This window comes from Phyllobates terribilis, unplaced genomic scaffold (genome assembly GCF_046119375.1).
Source record: "Phyllobates terribilis strain yellow unplaced genomic scaffold, ASM4611937v1 Scaffold_1__5_contigs__length_1240528914, whole genome shotgun sequence".
NCBI classification, from domain to species: Eukaryota; Metazoa; Chordata; class Amphibia; order Anura; family Dendrobatidae; genus Phyllobates; species Phyllobates terribilis.
The window spans coordinates 1216312150-1216336448 of NW_027362761.1; the positions used below are offsets into that span (position 1 = coordinate 1216312150).

General features: G+C 45.0%; 1 protein-coding gene across 3 annotated transcripts in view; it reads right to left on the reverse strand.

Annotated features, from left to right (window-relative positions):
- Positions 1 to 24299, reverse strand: part of SIGLEC1 (sialic acid binding Ig like lectin 1) — a 152155-nt gene that overhangs the window by 86639 nt on the left and 41217 nt on the right. For all 3 annotated transcript variants that reach the window (XM_073649743.1, XM_073649734.1, XM_073649725.1), the window contains exons 5-8: positions 23138 to 23401; positions 12402 to 12656; positions 4820 to 5119; positions 4053 to 4310 (exon numbers count right to left, since the gene is read on the reverse strand). In XM_073649743.1, the coding sequence (XP_073505844.1) occupies positions 4053 to 4310; positions 4820 to 5119; positions 12402 to 12656; positions 23138 to 23401 (1077 nt within the window). The remainder of the gene's footprint in view (positions 1 to 4052; positions 4311 to 4819; positions 5120 to 12401; positions 12657 to 23137; positions 23402 to 24299) is intronic.

Genomic DNA, 24299 nt, shown 5'->3' on the forward strand with positions numbered 1-24299 from the left:
CTTGTAGTGTGGGTCAAGAACTGTCACCAACCAGTAATGACTGTCACGCAAAATTTTGAGAACACAAGGGTCATGGGAAAGGCAGCGTAACATAAACTCAGCCATGCGTGCCAGACTACTAACAGGCAAGACTTCCATGTCCTCACCAAAAGGATGACTGACCATGCTCTCCTCCTCCTCCTCCTTTCTGTCCTCTGGCCATCCACGGTGAACAGACGGTATGACAGTTGTGCAGGTAGTACCGTCTATAGCGCATGAAACTATCTCCTGTTCTTCCTCCTCCTCCTCCTCTTCCGCATTGTCACCAAATCCACATTGGGATGAGATGAGGCTGGGCTGTGTGTAATCACCCTGTATGGTTCCTTGCTCCATCTCATTGTGCTCTGCCTGCAATGCTTCCTCTTTGATTGTGAGCAGAGAGTGTTTCAGAAGATAAAGAACTGGGATGGTAACTTTAATTATGGCGTCATCACCTCTCACCATTTTGGTGGAGTCTGAACTGAATACCGACAGCCTTGTTGATGCTGGTACTCAACAACTGCCCTCTTCTGCTCACAAATCCTTCCCAACATCTGCAGTGTAGAGTTCCAACGCGTGGGGACATCACATACCAGTCTGTGAGCCGGAAGCTGCAAACGCTGCTGAAACATGGCAAGGGCGGCGGAAGCAGTAGGTGACTTTCTAAAATGGGCACACAGGCGGTGTACTTTAACCAGCAGATCCGGCAGCTCCGGGTAGGATTTGAGAAACCGCTGAACCATGAGATTAAGCACATGGGCCAGGCATGGAACGTGTGTGAGCTCGCCTCGCCTCAGAGACTAGAGAGTAGTATAATGAGATGACTGGTATAGCAAAGAGACTAACACTGTACATCTGTCGTATTCTGAATGCTTTTTTGGGGTGTTAGTCTCTTTGCTATACCAGTCATCTCATTATACTACTCTCTAGCTATCCTCTCTCCCCTTTTGTCCTCATCTTGTATTTTAATTTGATTGTAATTTATATGATATTTATACATTTTCTTCAATAAAGAATCATTTTTCCAATTTCCCTTATATGTGTCTGTTTGGCGAATACTTACTTATAGATTTTATTATCATTCATTTCGGGAGCAAAGGTTTCTCCTCTCTCCCGTATTGCAATTTCTTTCTCCAGAACAGAGTCTTTTGGTTTTTGTCTATATACACTGTCTGCCTGATATCTCTACAGATGGATTAGTCCTCAGAAGGACTGTTTGTTGAGATGGATATGTGTCTCTAATATAGTCTGGTATACCTACACTAACTAGAAACAAGCGACTCTCTCCCTGACGCAGCAGCCGCTCTCCCTACACTGTCTGATCCGGAGTGACTGTGACGAGCATGGCGGCGCCAGGTCTGATATAGACCTGATGACGCTGTGCGGCCAGCCAATCACTGTAATGCCCACAACCAACATGGCTGCGACATTACAGTGAGAGCAGGCAATCTCTGCATGTTAATTGGCGCCAAACATGCAGGGAGGAGACCCGAGCTTCCGCCGAGCAACCCCAGAAATACTCGGCGAGCACCGAGCATGGTCGCTCATTACTAGCTATAATCCAATTTTCTGATGCAGAGTTCTTGTGTTGTCTTTGACGCATGATGTTAGTGAAATATGTTGCTAGTGAATTCAATGTCTGTCACCTCGACAGAAGGTGCAGACTTATTCATTAGATATTTAACTTCCAGATTTCGGAAAAAGTTCTATATTCTTAAGGTTCTAATGTTTGTTCCCATTTTCCTTGACCTCCTTTCTGCCCCCCCCCCACCTACAATCTACTAATTGGTCCGAGCAATGACACGAAGCAGACCACCAAGACCGCGTGTTCCCTCTTCGCCGACAGAACCCTCTCAAACCTTCTCACTTCCTAAAACACACTTTTCCAAATGGATTCATAGCCCCTCCAAATCGGGTAAGTCAAAAGGAGTCAGCATCGGAATAAATAGCCAAATTCCCTTCATCTTACTTGACCAACTTAAAAGATGAAGAGGGTAGATACAGCGGTCAGATCACCTGGCTCATTGAAGCAATGGACTTACTTCAGGACTTTATGGAGGGGGTTCTAATTCTAGGAGTAGATTTTAATACAGCACTTGAATCGAATATGGACACCTCCATAGGGAAAACAGCCTTCTCGCAGAAAGCCCTTGCTAAACTTAAAAATAGACTTCAAAAAATTCATCTGATAGACGTATGGAGACTAAGTTTGCCTAAATATCTCTAACATTCCAAAAAAAGAACAAAGCAGGAGATTAAATGAAGTAGTGCTTAAAGATCCAGACAATAGCAGGGAGCTGACATAAAAGTCACTGGAATTTTCTATGTGCCCCAAAATGATTTAAAAAAACAAACAAGCAAAACATGGTAAAAAAATACATCCGTCAGTCCGGTTCATTAATGGATAAAATCGAAACGTTATTGGTTTTAGAAAATGGAGACACAAATCTAATTTTTTTTTTTTCGTTACAAACTTGAAGATTCCGAAAGTTTTTTTCTATCATTTAAATAATAGAAAACGTTACAAGTTCAGATTCGCCATAATTGGACTCACCTAGAGAACCCCATCGCCGGGTCATATGTCCCGCACAACGTACACGGCTTTCAAGACTTAAAATACAACGGTGGAATTGTGGGGTTTTTTTTTTCACCGTTTCATTGCTCTTGAAATGTTTTTCCCATTTTAAAGTACGTTTTATGGTAAAATGAAGGGTTTCATTAAAAATTAAAACTCGTCCTGCAAAATAAATGAAAAGCCCTCGTATGGCTATAGATTTAAAAAAAAAAAAAAAAAAGAAGAAAAATGTAAAAATGTAAAAAAAAAGTTCTGGCTCTTGGAAGAGAAGGAGGAAAAAACAAACAAATTGGCAATGACTAGAAAATCGCCTGGTCATAAAGGGTTAAAGACTGCGACGAGTGAAACAGTTTAGGGTCATTTCAGAATAAGCCCCCACGGGATTCACAGGTGGACACGAACACAAGAATAATCTGTCGGTGTCCTGTGCCGGGCTGTAAAGGGAAGATACAGAAGCTGGCATGGAGAAAGACAAGGAGGGGCTGTAAGGGGCATCTGATTTTGCTATGTAATCTGAGAGCAGTATGATGTAGGGGCAGAGACCCTGATTACAGCGATATATCACTTACTGGGCTGGTCTTTGCGGTTTCAATAAAATCAGTGTTTTATCAGCAGGATATTATCACTGCAGGACAAGGTGTCTCGGGCCTCCTGGTCCAACCCCGCTCCTATCACTGACTGGCAGTTTTCTGCCTATGCACAGTGTACACTGAAAGCTGCCAATCAGGGGTGTGGGCGGAGCTAAACAGAACTCAGCATTCAGAGCTCTGCTAGATCTGCAGCACAGAAACCTATGATCCTATCACAACTGCTGCACCCAGTAAACTAAGTGATACATCACTGGAATCAGGGGCTCTGCCCCTATATCATTCTGCTGTCAGATTACATAGCAAAACCTGCTGACAAATTCTCTTTAAAGAGGGCTCCAGACCACTGATTGGCAAATCAAACCGAACCCATAGTGTGATCAGTCACCTGGACCCCTGATTGGCCGCTACTGCTATCAATCATGGTAGCTTGGAGGACCTAAAGCTGTGCATGCGCTGCCCGGCGTCTCTTAGCGCACTGTCAAGAGGACTAGAATGGCGGTGACTGGCAGGAAAAAAAGTAGGAAAAGAAAGGTTGAGAGGTAAGTTTGTTAAAGATTCTTTTACGATAAGCAGATCCGAAAAGATCCCCCCCCCCCCCCCGATGGACCCCAGAAATCAGATGTTATCCATGGGGAAAGCTAAGTGTTCAGTTCCCCAGCAGCGCCCCTACAGGGCAAGTGAAGCATTGCACAGTGTCCATTCTGATCAGTGGATCTATGTGTCATGTAGGACAGAACAATTCATCATTTCTAACCCTTCTCTCATCCGGCCAAGAAAAGAGGATCCAAAATAGAGTGACCCCTCCCCCCCAATAAAATATTATATTAGGGGGTTTCTACTCTCAGGATGTTAGAAGAAATGAAACTTACAGAGGACGCGCAGAGTCACCGGGGGGGAGCTGCTGCTTCCTTGGCTGTTGTGAGCTTTGCAGAAGTAGGAACCTGAGTCCGTTCTCGACAATCTGTAGAAGACAAGTTCTTTCTCTCTCATATCTTCTTTTAGCCTTTTGTTGTCCTTATACCAGGAATAGGTGGTCAATTTCTCGGAGCCCCGGGTTGCTATACACGTCAAGGTGACCTCTTTGCCTTCTTCTGTCTCAGGTGATGGTGTGATTACCACCCTAGCAGCTGTAAAAAAAAAATAATATCAAATCTGTAAATCTTGGCTGTCAATCAATGGGAATTCTACTTTTATCAGAAATAACATATCCAAATATTGAAAAAAAGCAACTGTAGAATTAAGTTAAGGGATGGAACCCAATATTCACATGTTCTTTCTAGGTTTCTGCATCTGATTTCTCCCACATTCCAAAAAAAGTTTTAATCGGTCAGTTGGCCCATAATGTGTTGGGATCTGGAAGTAAGGATATAAAACCCATTGGGTAGAGTCAATAAGATGGCTATGGATATGGGTATGTAAGAATATGCACATTTACAAAATGCCATGGCCAAATTACCAAATGTGGGATACAGCAAATGGGAAAGACGGCAAAGAAACCCCTTTGCCCAATACAACTGATGGGATTCCGGAATGGAGCTCAGTTGGACGCTAAATCACATGCACTAACAACTCTTGACGCTCAGTAGCCCCCTTTTGCCCAGATCGGACCCCATCTTCACCATCTTTATCTACTAACTTTCCACTGTGAACTGAAGGCTTGTCGATGAGTTTCCTATCGGATTCTTAGCGATACAGCTGTACAACCCTTCATCGGCTAAGGTCACATCCTGGATCTTCAGGCTTAGAGAATTCCGAGTTGATACGACCTGCACTCTCTCGCTGGGAGTACCATGAGAACTGGAGTTTCCTCTTAGATTTCCATCCTTGTACATCATTAGCTCTGAGAAGGGATTGCTGTCCACGGTGCAGTGGATTATCGCCAAGTTGCCACGTTGAGTCTCTAGGAACGAGGAGAGTGATGGGATTCTTGGAGGATCTGCGGTAACAATAAAGACTATTTATAACTAGTGTTGAGCCACCCCCGTAGTGTTCGAGTTCGGTTCGGTTCGTCGAACACCCGTGTGTTCGCCGAACTGTTCGTCGAACTGTTCGTCGAACACCTTCGAACACCGTTAAAACCAATGGCAGGCAAACAAAAACACATAGAAACACATAGAAAACACCTTCAAAGGTGTCCAAAAGCTGACAAACTGCTCAGAAGACACAACTAACACATGGAAAAGTGACAAGTACATATAGTCATGCGAAAAGAAAAGAGGTGGAGGAGTAAAAGGAGGGGGAGACACAGATATAGGCATGTCATGCCCTTCTAAAATCCAAAAAGTGAGAAGCCGACACGTTCAGTCCGCTCCTGCCCGTGCCACCTCCGTGTCGCCGGGTTTGTGCCAGTGCCGCGGTGAACCCTGACGGCCAGCCCCCCTCTCCCAATACTGGTGCCTGTCCGCTGGTGGGTCGGCGAGCCCCCCTGTGGTGGAGGCAGCTCTAAGCTTTTTAATTTAAATTGTCTCTCTAATTTGAATAAATACACTTTAAATCCATTTACAAGGATCTAGTGGAGGGCAAGTCTCATGCCAGCAGCCGCGTAATTCCAGCTCCAGTAGCGTCCACTAAAGCTGCTGCAGTTAAAAAGCTTTTATAAGGATCGAGCTCGGCTGTCCACCGCAAGGCATCCTACTGCCAGTCCGAGCCCCTATGCCTTGGGGTGCCTCCTGATGCTCTTCACTGAGTATCCCGTGGTCCCGAAGCATTTCCTTTGAAAAAATGAAGTGTCCAAACTACAGGTGGTGTAGCTTGCTTAACAGCCGGGATAATCCGCTGACTAGCAGACCCTGCTACTAGGCACAAAGTATTTCCTGGGCTAGATGCAGTTAAAAATTTGTAATTAGATACTCTCGTTGGATGCTGAGAAAGCATTCCATAGAGTCTCCTGGCACGCCATATATGATTCTCTTAAAAAGCTTGGGGTAGGGGTCTAGGGGACCCTTTTATAGCCAAAATCACGGCCCTGTATCGCAATACGTCACCTAGGCTGAAGATAAATGGAACTGTAGCACCCTGAGGGCTCGGTTGCTACAGACGTATTGCACCTCACCCAGAGGTGTGATATCTCACTCTCAGATAAGGATGGAGTGTGGATCAGGACCCGACACCTGCATGCATTACACCACATTGCCGTGGGGCAGGGCGACCAATATGCCCCTGAGATGGGCACGACAGTCCCTGTCCCTGGCTGGAGTGGGGGGAGGGAACACTGAGGAAGGGGAACCCTGAAGTGCAGGAGCAGGGAGGAAGCAGTTCCTGGGTGCATTGAGAAGGGAGTATAAAAGGTGGGCACCATCTTAGTTCAGTGCAGAGAAGTCTGAGCAGAAGTGGCAGGGAGCAGGGGCTCTGCATGAGCTCTGCTCCGGAGGCGGGCCTAGTAACAGAGGCCCAGGCCTGCAAGAGGGAGAAGGAAGGAAGAGGAGCGGAGAAGGCTCCAGGAACGAGGAATGAAGGGATCCCAGGGGTGCGGACGGGCGAGTCGCCACCGCACGTCCGAATCCACCTGCGTGGAGGGGTCAGGCCAAAGGGGGAGACCGGTCCCCGAACTAGTGGAGGCAGGAAACGACCCTCAGCTAGAAACCGGAGGCTCTGACATTTTATGTGGCGCAGCCCCTTGCTCCACCCGCTAGGAAGGCACCACATAGGGTCAGGGAAACTGGCGCCAAGTTTACCAAGAGGAGGCCCGAGGCAGCCGGACAGAAGTGTTGGTAAGAAAGGCCAGACAAAGGACACACAAAGGGGGTCCTGTGAAGCGCTCCAAAGTTATCTGGGAGTTGTCTGAGCCCCTCACCTGGTGAGCACAGTACGACGTGGGCAGCCGTTACCTGCAGACGTGGTCTGGATAATAAGAACTGTGAGTAAAGGCCCTGAACTGCATCACTGACTCCGTGTCGTTACTGCTGCTGCCCTGCACCATCACCCCCATCCTCCGCATACACTGCCCTGAGGCTATACTCCTCCCGTGGGGAGTTATGCTACGCTCTGCTGCACCCACAACACCAGCCTTAGCGGTCTGCCCTGTAGCGGCGGTTCACTCTGACCGCAATCCACGGGTGGCGTAGTCGGACATTTAAACATCAAAACCACATAAATAGTTCCGCCACTGGTTTGACCGCCCTGAGCCACGGAACCGGATCGCCGCCACGAAGACTACAACCACCAGCATCCACCAAAAAGGGTCCGGCTCCGGGTGTCCCAAGGCCCAGGGGGTGCGTCAGAACATTTTCATCACCTTTCACAATCACCAATGGGACAAGGCAGGGATGTCCTCTGTCCCCTCTCTTATACATCCTAGTGACGGAGCACCTGCTCTCATCAATTCGCCATAACCCCAATATTAGGTGGATTGAGGTGGGAGGCACCGAGTACAAGTGCTCTCTATTTGCTGATGATGTCCTAGTATATATCACTCAATCACATATATCCATCCCTGCTGTTATGGCTGAAATAGATCACTTTGTTACATGGTAAAATTTTAAAATCAATGCAGCGAAGTCTGAGGCCCTCGATGTCTCCCTCCCCAAATCCATATAGGATTCCATCCAGTCCAACTTTCCCTTTGCCTGGCCCTCACAGGGTATCAAATACTTAGGAATTCCTATTCATAGAGACCTCTCCCATCTATGTTATCTTAATTTTGGGCCCTTTATTGAACAATTCCATACAGACCACGGTTGGCAAGTTGGAACTGTGAGATTCACTACGTGCACCACTGGTATTTTGTGGAAAAGCACATGTAAGATTCTGCAACAGTCTCTGCTGATACTCCTGCATGCGTGCATCCCTTTCTATGGCAGGAATAATTTCTGCAAATTTACTTTTGTACCGGGGATCTAACAGTGTGGCAACCCAGTAGTCAGGATTATTTCTAATTCTCACAATTCGAGGGTCATGTTGCAGGTAGTGCAGCAAGAAGGCACTCATGTGTGTTGCGCATCCAGGAGCACCAAGTCCCTGTTGTGTTGGTGGCGAGGTAACAATCATGCTTCCTTCCTCTGACCTCTCCCCCCAACCTCGCACAACAGAAATGTGATCAAGGTCTCCCTCATCTGATGAGTCTTCCATCAGTTCGTCCTCCACTTCTTCCTGGGCTCCTGCACCTTCCTCACTAGTTTGGCTGCTACCATGCGCCCTGGTAAAATCATCTCCCCCACCCTCACATGCCTGCCGCCCTGGTGCTGCCGACCGTCTGGACCTTGCAGATGTTAGCCCTTCCGCATACAACTCCTCCTCCTCTACTTCCTCCACCTCCTCTTGTGCCACCACCTGACTCCGAATTCTGTTTAACATGTGCTCCAGCATGTAAATCACCGGAATAGTCATGCTGATAATGGCATCGTCAGCACTAAACATCTTCGTCGCCATTTCAAAACTGTGCAGAAGGGTGCATAGGTCCCTGATCTGAGACCACTCCTCCAGCGTGATTTGCCCCACCTCTGAATCTCGTTGGCCCAGGCTATACGTCAGAACGTATTGCACCAGGGCTTGTCGGTGCTGCCACAGTCGCTGCAACATGTGCAGAGTTGAATTCCACCGGGTAGGCACATCGCATTTTAGCCGGTGAAGTGGCAGGCCCAACGACTTCTGTAGAGATGTAAGTCGCTGAGCTGCGGGATGCGAACGGCGGAAGTGAGCACACAGCGACCGTGCCCTCTGCAGAAGGCCATCTAGTCTGGGATAGTGGGCTAAAAATTGCTGGACAACCAGGTTCAACACGTGAGCCATACAAGGCACGTGTGTGACATTGCCCCGGCGAAGGGCCGCACCCAGGTTTGCAGCATTGTCGCACACGGCCTTCCCTGGTTTCAGGTCCAGTGGAGACAACCATTCATGAAATTGGTTCTCCAGAGCTGACCACAACTCCTCAGCTGTGTGACTCACATTTCCCAGACATTTCAATGTAAAAACCGCCTGATGACGTTGAGCCCTACTGCCAGCATAGTAAGGAGGTGTGCAGGATCCCTTCTGCGCAGTTAGAAAGCTTGTGGCATGACCAGACAGGCTTTGGGTGCAGGTGGAAGACCGAGAGGAGGTTGAGGAGGCAGAAGCAGTGGAGGAAAAATGACATAAAGAGGATTGACGCACAACTCGTGGGGACGGCAAGACTTGGACAGCAGCCCCTTGTCCTGCTGTCACCATAGTTACCCAGTGCCCAGTCAGCGACATGTAACGCCCCTGTCCATGCCTACTCGTCCAAGTGTCTGTGGTGAAATGCACCCTGTCACACACAGAGTTTCTCAAAGAAGCGGTGATGTTGTGTGCGACATGCTGGTGGAGCGCAGGCACACCTTTCTTTGAGAAGTAGTGCCGACTGGGCATCTGGTACTGGGGCACTGCGACGGACATAAGGTCTCGAAAATCCTCTGTGTCCACCAGGCGGAAAGGCAGCATTTCTGTAGCCAAGAGCTTGTAGATGGTGAAATTCAACCTCTTAGCTTTCTCATGGCTAGGAGGAAATGGTCTTTTACTTGTCCACATCTGAGGGACCGAGGGCTGGCTATTGTGCTTAGACGGGGTTGATAAGGGTGTCCCCGGCAAACTGCCGGTCTGTGAGGAAGATGCAGGCGGACATGTTAGGTTGCCTTGATCCAAAGGTGGTGCTATCGATGTCGGACAGCGCTCAAGACCAGCTGGTGTTACCACCTCCAAAGAAAATGATGACCTGCCAATCACGCTGGCTGTTGCGGGTAAAGAGGTGGCAGGTCTGCGCCCCAAAACAGGTGTGACTGCTGTCCCCCCAGTCACAGAGGATGAAGAGGCCGCGGATGCACAAGATATGGCAGACGGTGGTTGGCCCGGCCGGCTAGACCGCATTGTAGCACAGTGAGCTTCCCACTGCAACTTATGCTTCATGTCCATGTGCCGGTTCATGCATGAAGTACTCAAACTATGTATTTTTTGGCCTCTACTTAGCTTTTGCTGACAAATGTTACAGATAACACGAGTTGGGTCATCTTTATCGATCTGAAAAAATGCCCAGGCTATGCAAGGCTTAGCACCCATGCGACCTGAAGAGCCACCACGACTTGTGGTGAGAGGCAGAGTTGTGTTTGAGGATGCAGTTGTTGACGTGCTTCCAGTACTACGTCTCTGTCCAGGAAGGCGCAACCTGACCTCGTCGTCACTAGCATCTTCCTCCACCTCCTCTGCTGACCTCATCTCTTGGCTGACTGTGGGTTGACAGTAAGTGGGATCTCCGACCTCATCATCATCACCCTGTGCGTTATCACACCCGTCGTCCTCAGAGCCAACCTGTTCCTGCCCTGACAAAAAACTAAAGTTGTCGCTCCAATCAGGTATTTGAGTCTTATCATCGTCTTCCTCATTGTCTCCACCAACAGGAGTTACAGTTTGGGAATGAGGGTCTACATTATGATCAGAACCTTCTGCGTCTGGTCCTGGATCCGACTCATAAAGATTCTGGGCATCAGTGCAGATCATTTCCTCGTCTGGATTCACAGAAGCGCTGGAGTCGACCTCTGATTCCCAGGCTATAGTATGAGTAAACAGCTCTGCAGACTCAACCATCTGTTCTACCTCATACTCAGACGGGCAGCTGGAGATTTGGGAGCTGTGAGGAAGCAAGTGCGATTGGGGTGACACCTTTGAGGACTGGAGTATTTGTGATGTTGAAGTTGATGTGGAGGAGAGCCCACTTAAAGGAGCACTTGATATCCGTTGAAGCACCTGCTGTTTTTGTGCCTCATCTGGAATTTGTAGCGATTGGCGTGGCCGTAAGAAAGGGATCTTATCACATTGTCCGCTAAAAGAAGTAGACATTTTAGTTTGGCTGGAAGATGGTCTTTCTTCTGCAGATGTTACTGTTGCTTTAACACCTACCCCACGGACACAACCTTTTTTCCCCTTCCCAACACGCCTATTCCCCTTTCCACCAGCAGCAGGCCTTTTTCCACTCATTTTGGTGGTTAACTAATTCACAACTCTGGAGTTGTTTGCACAAAAAAACAATGGATGGTAACCGAGCAGAGCTGAGTGGCCAAACTGTGGTATTAGGCCAAAACTATTGGCTGGGTTAGATGCAGAAAAAAATTATTTTTAATTTGCAACCTGATGGAGGTCAGTATAGATGGACTAATAGAACAAGTCCCACACACTGCTAGAAGGCCAAATATTTTTTCAGAGCTAGATGCAGAAAAAAATTATATTCAGTTTGCAACCTGATGGAGGTCAGTATAGATGGACTAATAGAATGATGCTATGCCCAAAAGATTTTACTTCACTAGGTGCAGTAAAAAAATTGGTATTCTATACACAGGTGGTATATCTTGCAACACAGATAGGCTACTCCACTGACTAACACACTCTGCAATAGGCCAAAAAGGATTAGCTTTGCTAGATTCAGCCAAATGCTGTGAAAAAAACTTGCACAGCACTGGCACAGACCTGCCTGGCAAAAACTGATAGGAACTGATGTAACCTAGTCCTGAAAAGGACTCCAATTACAATTAGTCTTTACTCCCACAATCTATCTATTTAAGAGCACAGACCTGCTTGATAAAAGTCGTAGGAAATGCTGTAACCTAGTCCTTAAAAGGACTGCAATCACAACTATTCCCTACTCCCAAGCTATCTGTATATTTTTGCGAAAATTGGCTTGAAATTAACAAGGTATAGCGCACACAGCAACAGCGGTGCCGTCTAACACGGAGCTGCAGCAGTGAGAAAATGGTGGCGACGGGGAAAATGGCTTGGTCTTATAGGGCAAGGACATGTGACATACACTGCCAATGACACATGCCCTTGCTTGTGTGAAAAAAAGCAGTTCGCTCCGTGTGTGCGCTGCTGATAGGCTGACAGATTGCACCTCCCCACTGCAAATGCGGGAAAGAGAAAAAAAAATGGAGATCTTCATTGTTCCTGCAGAGATCCATCCCCTGCCCCTCCCCCCGCCCCGCTGTACACTCAAACTGCGTATTAACATTAATTTTCATCATTACTGAGAAAAAATCCAGTTATGATTTTGGTGCACGAACAGTTATCGAACATAACCTCGAACAGCCGAATTTTTCTCAAATCGTTCTTGTTCGCCGACCGGCTCGAACACCGCCCAAAACAGCTCGAATTTGAGATTGGCGAACAGTTCGAGTAGAACAACGCTCATCTCTATTTATAACTTGTCATTTCCTTTTCTTATTGTGGTTTTCTATTACATTTTGCTGTTTTTTTTTGTCACATATAGGATAGGAGTGACTCACACTTGACATTTATGATGACAGTCGGGGAGGAATCGCTCCCTTTCTCGTTTTCCACCTTGCAGTAGTAATAACCGGCAACATTGGTGGATACCGCTGGGAAGTTGAGAGATTTCACAGAACTTTCTTTGATCAAGATACTATTCTTAAACCAGCTGTAATGAACGTCTTCAGGTCGGACGCCAGGAACCTCACATGTCAGGGTCACTGCTTCACCTTCTTTGATGTCTTCAGAGGGCGATACCACGACCCTAGCAGCTATGAACATGAAACAACAGCAAATGACTAATTAGATTATTGGGGTACAGTTCATACTACAGTGAAACATCATTTATTATCCTTATTCAAGATCCTGTATGATCACTGCCTCCATGAACAGGGAAGCTATGGGTGGCTATAGATTGTAGCACATGAGTCCATTTAAGAGTTTCCCAAAATTACAAGTCATCCATTAACCATAGGATGGGAGATAACCTGCTGATCTCTGGGTGTCCAACCCAAGACTGTGGCCAACAACAAGACTGTGGCTCTAGAGCCCCAAGAACGAGGCTCTTCAGAGCCCCATTTTGAAATGAGTGGACGTGCACTTGACAGAGAAAATCAAGTGTAGCGCTTGGCTATTTCCACCACTCCCATTAACAATGAAGGGAGCAAAGACTAGAAATGCTCACCTCCATTCTACAGCGCCACGTTCCCGGGGTTCCAGAACCCCATAGTTGGGATCACCAGGTCTTTCTATGCTTGTACGCCCAGTGATCAGTTAGTTATTGCAAAAATTAGCATTTTTGGGAAAACCCCTTTCACTTGGCCATGCCAAATGTACTAGAGGTCTTCTAATTCTGTATATCGTCTTTCTCTTCAGGTTAATCGAAAGAAGTCCCAAGTGAAGAAGTAATCTCTAAGTCTAAGACATTATGGAGAAGCAGAAAGTATTGATATACATTGTAAAGTTGCGGAAAACTTTTCATTTGAGTTCAGTGGGTCATTTTTCGTATTAGTCTGTCAATCAATAAATAAGACCGCCCACTGGACTCCTGTGTATAGAAATAGCAAGGCTCAATGCATGTTCAGTGTGACAGGTTCCCTGCAATACAGATACTTCACTATATTTGCATTTGGACACCACTGAGTAACTTTGAAATTTTATTGCGCCAAAAATGATAACGCCACATAATAGATTAATAGCGCTCTATCAGAACCACCATACGGTGCAGTAATAATACAGCCTGCGCTCTGGTGTCCTCTCAGCTTCCTCTCCATAATGTCACCCTGGGTGGGGTCCCTCGTCATCTAACAGTTACCTTCAGTTACAGGATTTTTATTATCTTGTGATACTTTTGTGGGATAAATATTTTCAAGTTTACTTGTTTTTTTTCAATTTTGATTTAGAACTTCTACAAATAGAATAAATTCATAAAGTCAGCACACAGCTTGCAAAATATCTGTTTCGTTTCTCAAAATTTACGATCATTAATATAATTTTTCTAGTTATGTAATATTTTGACTCGTGGAGTTATGTCTTTTGTTTCACAAAAATGAAACTTTCACTTGTTGTGCAAGATGTGATGTGTAATCAGTTACTGGGCGCTATAAGGAGTCACTTAGAGAAAAGAAGACTTGTAACAGGAAGGTAAAAGCCAAAACTTGGTTCTGTGTAAGGAGCTTTACTACTTTTTTTTTTGTAAATTTGCTTCCAAAATGCAAAGTTCAGAAACTTTACAATTAGTCCTTGTTACCATAGTGCTACTGCAGTGTCTGTAAACCCTTATGAGATATCTACAAAATCCATCTGACCTCCGACTCAGTTCTGACCTCCATCTTCTCCCACCAGGGTTGGGAACCCTCCAGAAATTTATGGACAATTTGTAAAATAGGGAACTCATCATATCCCCCTTTTCCAAAAAATAAGTGATGTGTTCAAGAGTTTTTTGAACTTGGAGAAACCTACACAGATTAATATAAATGGAATTATCATTATTTTGCAGTTCACTGGGAATGCAGTCGATGTCTCATATCAGAATTATAAGCTGAGGACATTCATCACTTAGAATCTTAGTAATTTATTATGGATTTCCAATGTGTCCATAAAAAATAGTCAATTAGGCAAACATGTCTCCAGCTCCCTTATATCAGTGTTAGGTCACGTTCACATGTTCAGTATTTGGTCAGTATTTCACATAAGTATTTGTAAACCAATACCAGGAGTGGGTGAAAAATGCAGAATTGGTGCACTTGTTCCTATTATACTTCTTCTCTGATAATTCCTCACCTGGTTTTGGCTTACAAATACTGATACTGACCAGATACTGATGACCATAACCTTAGAGTGAGCAGCAAGAAAAGGCAAGATTTTGTACACACATCTCCACAATGTGGAGAGGGGGGAAAGCAAATACAGTCTTAGGACTGGTAGACATCCTGCAGATAAGGAGGAAAACAAATGAAGAGGACATAAGGGCAGTAAAGAGGCTGTGCTGGAATAGGAGTTAAAGAGGACTAGGGATGAGTGGACCCGTGGAAGTTCGGGTTCTGGAATCTGACCTGAACTTTAGTTCAAAGTTCAGTTCCGGTACCAGAACTCTACCCGAACTTGAACCAGTATTCCAACTCCATTGAAAACTAAAACTATCTGTCTCGGACTTCCCGCGGAACTCTTAACTTCTGGGAGTAGTCCGTGTTCGGAGTTTTGCATCGAACATTGAAAGAATGGCACGACCCCCAAACTTTTTGGGTTCGCTCATCTCTAAAGATAACCTTTCACCAAATTTTTCATGCTGAGCTGGACACACAATATAATAGTGACTGAAGAGTGGAATAAAATGTTTTTGTTTTTTTAATATTGACTCTCCAGTGTGGAAATATTACAATCAAAGTATTTGCCACTTAATGAGTTAACTTTAGTTACATCTTAGTGGGTGTTTTCACTGGGGTGTGTACTGCTCCCTGTATGAGTTGCTATCTGATAGCGTCCACTTGGACTTAACAAAGGTTCACTCATTTGGTGTCAAATACTTTGATTGTTAATATCTCTGCAACAGAGAGACAAAATAAAAACGAAAACATTTTATTCCACTCTTCAGTCACTATTACACCATGTGTCCAGCTCAGCATGAAAAGTTTGGTGAAAGGTCATCTTTAATAAAGATAGTAATCATATTGGATATACACAGAGCTTAGATGCTGCTTGTATTACTGGAAGAAACACACAGACCTCACATCCAGCCTATATTACAGGAAGAAACACACAGACCTCACATCCAGCCTATATTACTGGGAGAGACACATAGACATCACATCCAGCCTATATTACTGGGAGAAACACACAGAGCTCACATCCAGCCTATATTACTGGAGAGACACACAGAACTCACATCCAGCCTATATTACTGGAGGGACACACAGACCTGACATCCAGCCTATATTACTGGAAGAGACACACAGACCTCACATCCAGCCTATATTACTGGAAAAGACACACAGATCTCACATCTAGCCTATACTACTGGAGAGACACACAGATCTCACATCCAGCCTATATTACTGGGAGAGACACACAGACCTCACATCCAGCCTATATTACTGGAGAGACACAAAGACCTCACATCCAGCCTATATTACTGGAAGAGACATACAGACCTCACATCCAGCCTATATTACCGAGAGAGATACAGACCTCACATCCAGCCTATATTACTGGGAGAGACACATAGAGCTCACATCCAGCCTATATTACTGGGAGAGACACATAGACATCACATCCAGCCTATATTACTGGCAGAGACACACAGACCTCACATCCAGCCTATATTACTGGGAGAGACACACAGACCACACATCCAGCCTATATTACTGGAAGAGACCCACAGATCTCATATCCAGCCTATATTACTGGAAGAGACACACAGATCTCACATCCAGCCTATATTACTGGGAGAGACACACAGACCTCACATCCAGCCTATATTACTGGAAGAGACACACAGATCTCACATCCAGCCTATATTACTGGAGAGACACACAGACCTCACATCCAGCCTATATTACTGGAAGAGACATACAGACCTCACATCCAGCCTATATTACCGAGAGAGATACAGACCTCACATCCAGCCTATATTACTGGGAGAGACACACAGAGCTCACATCCAGCCTATATTACTGGGAGAGACACATAGACATCACATCCAGCCTATATTACTGGGAGAAACACACAGAGCTCACATCCAGCCTATATTACTGGAGAGACACACAGAACTCACATCCAGCCTATATTACTGGAGAGACACACAGAACTCACATCCAGCCTATATTACTGGAAGAGACACACTTACCTCACATCCAGCCTATATTACTGGAAGAGACACACAGATCTCACATCCAGCCTATATTACTGGAGAGACACACAGATCTCACATCCATCCTATATTACTGGGAGAGACACACAGACCTCACATCCAGCCTATATTACTGGAGAGACACACAGATCTCACATCCAGCCTATATTACTGGAAGAGACACATAGACCTCACATCCAGCCTATATTACTGGGAGATACACACAGACCTCACATCCAGCCTATATTACTGGAGAGACACACAGACCTGACATTCAGCCTATATTACTGGAGAGACACACAGACCTCACATCCAGCCTATATTACTGGAGAGACACACAGACCTCACATCCAGCCTGTATTACTGGAAGAGACACACAGATCTCACATCCAGCCTATATTACTGGGAGAGACACACAGAACTCACATCCAGCCTATATTACTGTGAGAGACACACAGAACTCACATCCAGCCTATATTACTGGGGGGACACACAGAACTCACATCCAGCCTATATTACTGGAGAGACACACAGAACTCACATCCAGCCTATATTACTGGGGGGACACACAGAACTCACATCCAGCCTATATTACTGGGGGGACACACAGACCTCACATCCAGCCTATATTACTGGGGAGACACACAGACCTGACATTCAGCATATATTACTGGGAGAGACATACAAAACTCACGTCTAGCCTGTATTACTGGGGGGAGACACAGAGCTCACATCCAGCCTATATTACTGGAAGAGACACACAGACCTCACATCCAGCCTATATTACTGGAAGAGACACACAGATCTCACATCCAGCCTATATTACTGGAAGAGACACACAGATCTCACATCCAGCCTATATTACTGGGGGAGACACACAGACCTCACATCCAGCCTATATTACTGGAAGAGACACACAGATCTCACATCCAGCCTATATTACTGGAGAGACACACAGACCTCACATCCAGCCTATATTACTGGAAGAGACATACAGACCTCACATCCAGCCTATATTACCGAGAGAGATACAGACCTCACATCCAGCCTATATTACTGAGAGAGACACACAGAGCTCACATCCAGCCTATATTACTGGAAGAGACACACAGACCTCACATCCAGCCTATATTACTGGAAGAGACACACAGATCTCACATCCAGCCTATATTACTGGAAGAGACACACAGATCTCACATCCAGCCTATATTACTGGGAGAGACACACAGACCTCACATCCAGCCTATATTACTGGAAGAGACACACAGATCTCACATCTAGCCTATACTACTGGAGAGACACACAGATCTCACATCCAGCCTATATTACTGGGAGAGACACACAGACCTCACATCCAGCCTATATTACTGGAGAGACACAAAGACCTCACATCCAGCCTATATTACTGGAAGAGACATACAGACCTCACATCCAGCCTATATTACCGAGAGAGATACAGACCTCACATCCAGCCTATATTACTGGGAGAGACACATAGAGCTCACATCCAGCCTATATTACTGGGAGAGACACATAGACATCACATCCAGCCTATATTACTGGCAGAGACACACAGACCTCACATCCAGCCTATATTACTGGGAGAGACACACAGACCACACATCCAGCCTATATTACTGGAAGAGACCCACAGATCTCATATCCAGCCTATATTACTGGAAGAGACACACAGATCTCACATCCAGCCTATATTACTGGGAGAGACACACAGACCTCACATCCAGCCTATATTACTGGAAGAGACACACAGATCTCACATCCAGCCTATATTACTGGAGAGACACACAGACCTCACATCCAGCCTATATTACTGGAAGAGACATACAGACCTCACATCCAGCCTATATTACCGAGAGAGATACAGACCTCACATCCAGCCTATATTACTGGGAGAGACACACAGAGCTCACATCCAGCCTATATTACTGGGAGAGACACATAGACATCACATCCAGCCTATATTACTGGGAGAAACACACAGAGCTCACATCCAGCCTATATTACTGGAGAGACACACAGAACTCACATCCAGCCTATATTACTGGAGAGACACACAGAACTCACATCCAGCCTATATTACTGGAAGAGACACACTTACCTCACATCCAGCCTATATTACTGGAAGAGACACACAGATCTCACATCCAGCCTATATTACTGGAGAGACACACAGATCTCACATCCATCCTATATTACTGGGAGAGACACACAGACCTCACATCCAGCCTATATTACTGGAGAGACACACAGATCTCACATCCAGCCTATATTACTGGAAGAGACACATAGACCTCACATCCAGCCTATATTACTGGGAGATACACACAGACCTCACATCCAGCCTATATTACTGGAGAGACACACAGACCTGACATTCAGCCTATATTACTGGAGAGACACACAGACCTCACATCCAGCCTATATTACTGGAGAGACACACAGACCTCACATCCAGCCTGTATTACTGGAAGAGACACACAGATCTCACATCCAGCCTATATTACTGGGAGAGACACACAGAACTCACATCCAGCCTATATTACTGTGAGAGACACACAGAACTCACATCCAGCCTATATTACTGGGGGGACACACAGAACTCACATCCAGCCTATATTACTGGAGAGACACACAGAACTCACATCCAGCCTATATTACTGGGGGGACACACAGAACTCACATCCAGCCTATATTACTGGGGGGACACACAGACCTCACATCCAGCCTATATTACTGGGGAGACACACAGACCTGACATTCAGCATATATTACTGGGAGAGACATACAAAACTCACGTCTAGCCTGTATTACTGGGGGGAGACACAGAGCTCACATCCAGCCTATATTACTGGAAGAGACACACAGACCTCACATCCAGCCTATATTACTGGAAGAGACACACAGATCTCACATCCAGCCTATATTACTGGAAGAGACACACAGATCTCACATCCAGCCTATATTACTGGGGGAGACACACAGACCTCACATCCAGCCTATATTACTGGAAGAGACACACAGATCTCACATCCAGCCTATATTACTGGAGAGACACACAGACCTCACATCCAGCCTATATTACTGGAAGAGACATACAGACCTCACATCCAGCCTATATTACCGAGAGAGATACAGACCTCACATCCAGCCTATATTACTGAGAGAGACACACAGAGCTCACATCCAGCCTATATTACTGGAAGAGACACACAGACCTCACATCCAGCCTATATTACTGGAAGAGACACACAGATCTCACATCCAGCCTATATTACTGGAAGAGACACACAGATCTCACATCCAGCCTATATTACTGGGAGAGACACACAGACCTCACATCCAGCCTATATTACTGGAAGAGACACACAGATCTCACATCCAGCCTATATTACTGGAGAGACACACAGACCTCACATCCAGCCTATATTACTGGAAGAGACATACAGACCTCACATCCAGCCTATATTACCGAGAGAGATACAGACTTCACATCCATCCTATATTACTGGGAGAGACACACAGAGCTCACATCCAGCCTATATTACTGGGAGAGACACATAGACATCACATCCAGCCTATATTACTGGGAGAAACACACAGAGCTCACATCCAGCCTATATTACTGGAGAGACACACAGAACTCACATCCAGCCTATATTACTGGAGAGACACACAGAACTCACATCCAGCCTATATTACTGGAAGAGACACACTTACCTCACATCCAGCCTATATTACTGGAAGAGACACACAGATCTCACATCCAGCCTATATTACTGGAGAGACACACAGATCTCACATCCATCCTATATTACTGGGAGAGACACACAGACCTCACATCCAGCCTATATTACTGGAGAGACACACAGATCTCACATCCAGCCTATATTACTGGAAGAGACACATAGACCTCACATCCAGCCTATATTACTGGGAGATACACACAGACCTCACATCCAGCCTATATTACTGGAGAGACACACAGACCTGACATTCAGCCTATATTACTGGAGAGACACACAGACCTCACATCAGCCTATATTACTGGAAGAGACACACAGATCTCACATCCAGCCTATATTACTGGGAGAGACACACAGAACTCACATCCAGCCTATATTACTGGGGGGACACACAGAACTCACATCCAGCCTATATTACTGGAGAGACACACAGAACTCACATCCAGCCTATATTACTGGGGGGACACACAGAATTCACATCCAGCCTATATTACTGGGGGGACACACAGACATCACATCCAGCCTATATTACTGGGGAGACACACAGACCTGACATTCAGCCTATATTACTGGGAGAGACATACAAAACTCACGTCTAGCCTATATTACTGGGGGGACACACAGAGCTCACATCCAGCCTATATTACTGGAAGAGACACACAGACCTCACATCCAGCCTATATTACTGGAAGAGACACACAGACCTCACATCCAGCCTATATTACTGGAAGAGACACATAGACATCACATCCAGCCTATATTACTGGGGGGACACACAGAACTCACATCCAGCCTATATTACTGGAAGAGACACATAGTTTCAAGATCTGAGGATCCTAGCAAAACACCATCACTTACTAATGTGGTAAAACCCAATTAGAGAAATTACAGTAAAGCCAAAATATTTCTCAGCTGAATAATTGGGGGCCGATCTATCCCCTATTCATGGTAAGATTAAAGATAGCTGCAAATTGGGGGAAAAGAACTGCATGGCATTTCAAAAATGGGAATTCATTTTTCCAGGAAATATCAGAGGAAATTAAAGAAGATCTCATTGAAAAATGAACCAAAAAAAATCTAAAACGAAAACTCCACTGCTACAATGGCGTTCAAAAATAATAATCTGGAAGCTGGCTTCCTGTTAGGGGTTAACCTTAAATGGGAACGGTACTTTCAACAAAACTGCATAAATCAATATTACAAGTGAATATGAGAAACCTTGTAATATATCGAATCAGAGAAATCTCCTTTCTCTCACATTTATGAGGCACTTTCCCCCCACCTGACCTCCTGGACATATCATGCAGTCTGAAAAAACAGCTCAACTCTGTCCTGGCCAACACAAGACGGCAGACGAGCTGTCAGCACAGTGAGGAGTCAGGTTACACCTCCTATTATTCTCTATGGAGAAGGGAAGGGGTGGGAGGAGTGAGGAGCAGAGTGAGAAAACAGGCAGAGGGAGACACAGAAAGATGGTGCTGAGCTTGTTACTAAGTCTTTACTGTACCCCAGAGCTGTAGTCACTTCTACACGGCTGTGTAGTTTCCTCCAATCCTCTGCTTGGAATTATAAGCAGGAATCCATCCTTGAGTGTTGTTCTCTGTATGGGAGACATCGCAACAGCAAGTCTCCTCCCACTAGCTCAGAGGCAATTGTTAATTAAAGAGGCTGCACAAGGAAAAACTTGTGAAAATGCAGGATGCAAGTGATATAATGGCCTGACATAGTGATATTTCTCAGAACAGTTTATTCTGAAAAGTTTCTTGAAAATGGAAAGGACATATTGATATTCATGCTATGGCAACTCCATTTTGTCTGCTTGCTTCAAAATCATGTTATTATACTCTTAGCATAACATACATTCTTTCCTTCTTGATTCACACGCAACTTTCCCACACTAACCTTTTCCCTCAGGAACATTCTATGAGACCCCCTGCTCCTGTTATCTAAGTGGTCTGAGCCGGGATGTACGACCTTGTAACTTTCCACCATGCACCAAACTAACGATAATATGACCATATGTGTGTTTCCGTAATAATTGCACTAACATTGGCTCAAGCCTGTAGTACTGTAGTACGGCTGTAGGTGATTGGCTATTGATATACTCAAAACAATATAAAATGCTAAGTAGAAATAAACGAGATTAGAGATTCTCTGAATCCTCCCATACAGAGCACTGTCTCTGTTTGGTTTTCTGTGGATTGCGCAATCAACATAATAATTTGACACTCACTTGGTCAACCGTGAAGGGACGTTGGTGCCCTCCCTTAACAAAAGTAGGGTTACTTTTTAAGGAGTTATACTATAAACAAGATTTATCACTTATCTAAAGCATAGATAAATAATGTATGATTGCCAGGGGTTCGACTTATAATACCCCCACCAATCCAGAGAATAAAGGGGTCAGAGCTCCCTGTGTAAAAAGAGCGTGTGTGAGCATGTGTGACCACCACTCCTGCAGACAATCAGTGGTCACACATGCTCAGTACTGCTCTATTCACACAGGGGACTTGGGAGCCCTTGTCCAGAATGACGAGCAGTTAGACCTACAGCGATCATACATTTATCACCCATCCTGTTGAGAATTGATTATATGTTGCTCATAGGACGATCACTTTGCTATTGGGAGGACATTACTTACAGAAGACGACTAGTTGACCTCTATTCGATGATGCCCGGCCCATAGAATTTTGCACTTCACATTGATATTCCCCGTTGTCATCTCCGGTGAGGCTGTGGAATGTAATAATCTTTTCTTCGGAAATTTGTCGTCCGTCCTTGTACCAGGTATAATTGGTAATCGCGGGGTTGCTGCTATTGACCTGACAGGACAGGGTCACAGAATCCCCCTGTTTGAGATTTCGATCTGAAGGTTGCAAAATCATTTTCACTCCCTTGGGGGAATCTGTAGGTGAAATAATAACCAAAAAAAAAACCAATGAAAGCAGAAAAAAATGTCATTCCGTTTACATAAAGTGTGAACTTAACCCCTTCCCTATTTTCTATTTTTGCACTTTCGCTTTTTCCTCCCCTTCTTCATGTGATGCACTGGACAGTGGGAAAACATTTTTTTAAATGGTGTTCAATATATGGTAAAAATAACCAGGCGATGTGATTCTCCGGCTCATTACGATTATGGTGACACCAAACATGCACAGTTTTTGTTTTATTTAAGTGGTGAAAAAATTCCAGGAATCTGTAAAAAATGTTTTTTTTCCTTGTGACCTGTAACGTTTTAAACTTTTAGTCAATGGGGCTGTGAGATTTTTTGCAGCGCTGCGATGACCGAAAAACTGCAATTCTGGCATTTTGGTTTTTCTTCTCATAAAAAGCAATTAACCCCTTCACGCCATGGCCAAATTCCGTTTTTCCCTCCCCTTCTTCCCAAAGCCATAACTCTTTTATTTTTATGTCCAGATTAACATATGAGGGCTTGTTTTTTTTTTTTTTCGGGATGAGTTGTAATTTTGAGAGATATCATTCATTTTACCATGTAGTGTACTTAATAATGGGAAAAAAAATTCCAAGTGCTGTGAAATTTTGAAAAAACCCCACATTTCTGACATTGTTTTTTGGTAATTGTTTTCACGGTGTACATATTGTGGTAAAAATGACCGTACAAAATGATTCTCCTCATCAATACGATTACGGTGATATCCAACATGTCCAGTTTATTTATTATTTTAGCAGTGAAAAAAAATCAGAAGATTGGTAAAAAAAAAAAATATTTTGAGTTGTGTCACCATTTTCCAAGACCCATGACACTTTTACTTTTTGGCCAATAGAGCTGCTTGATGGCTTAC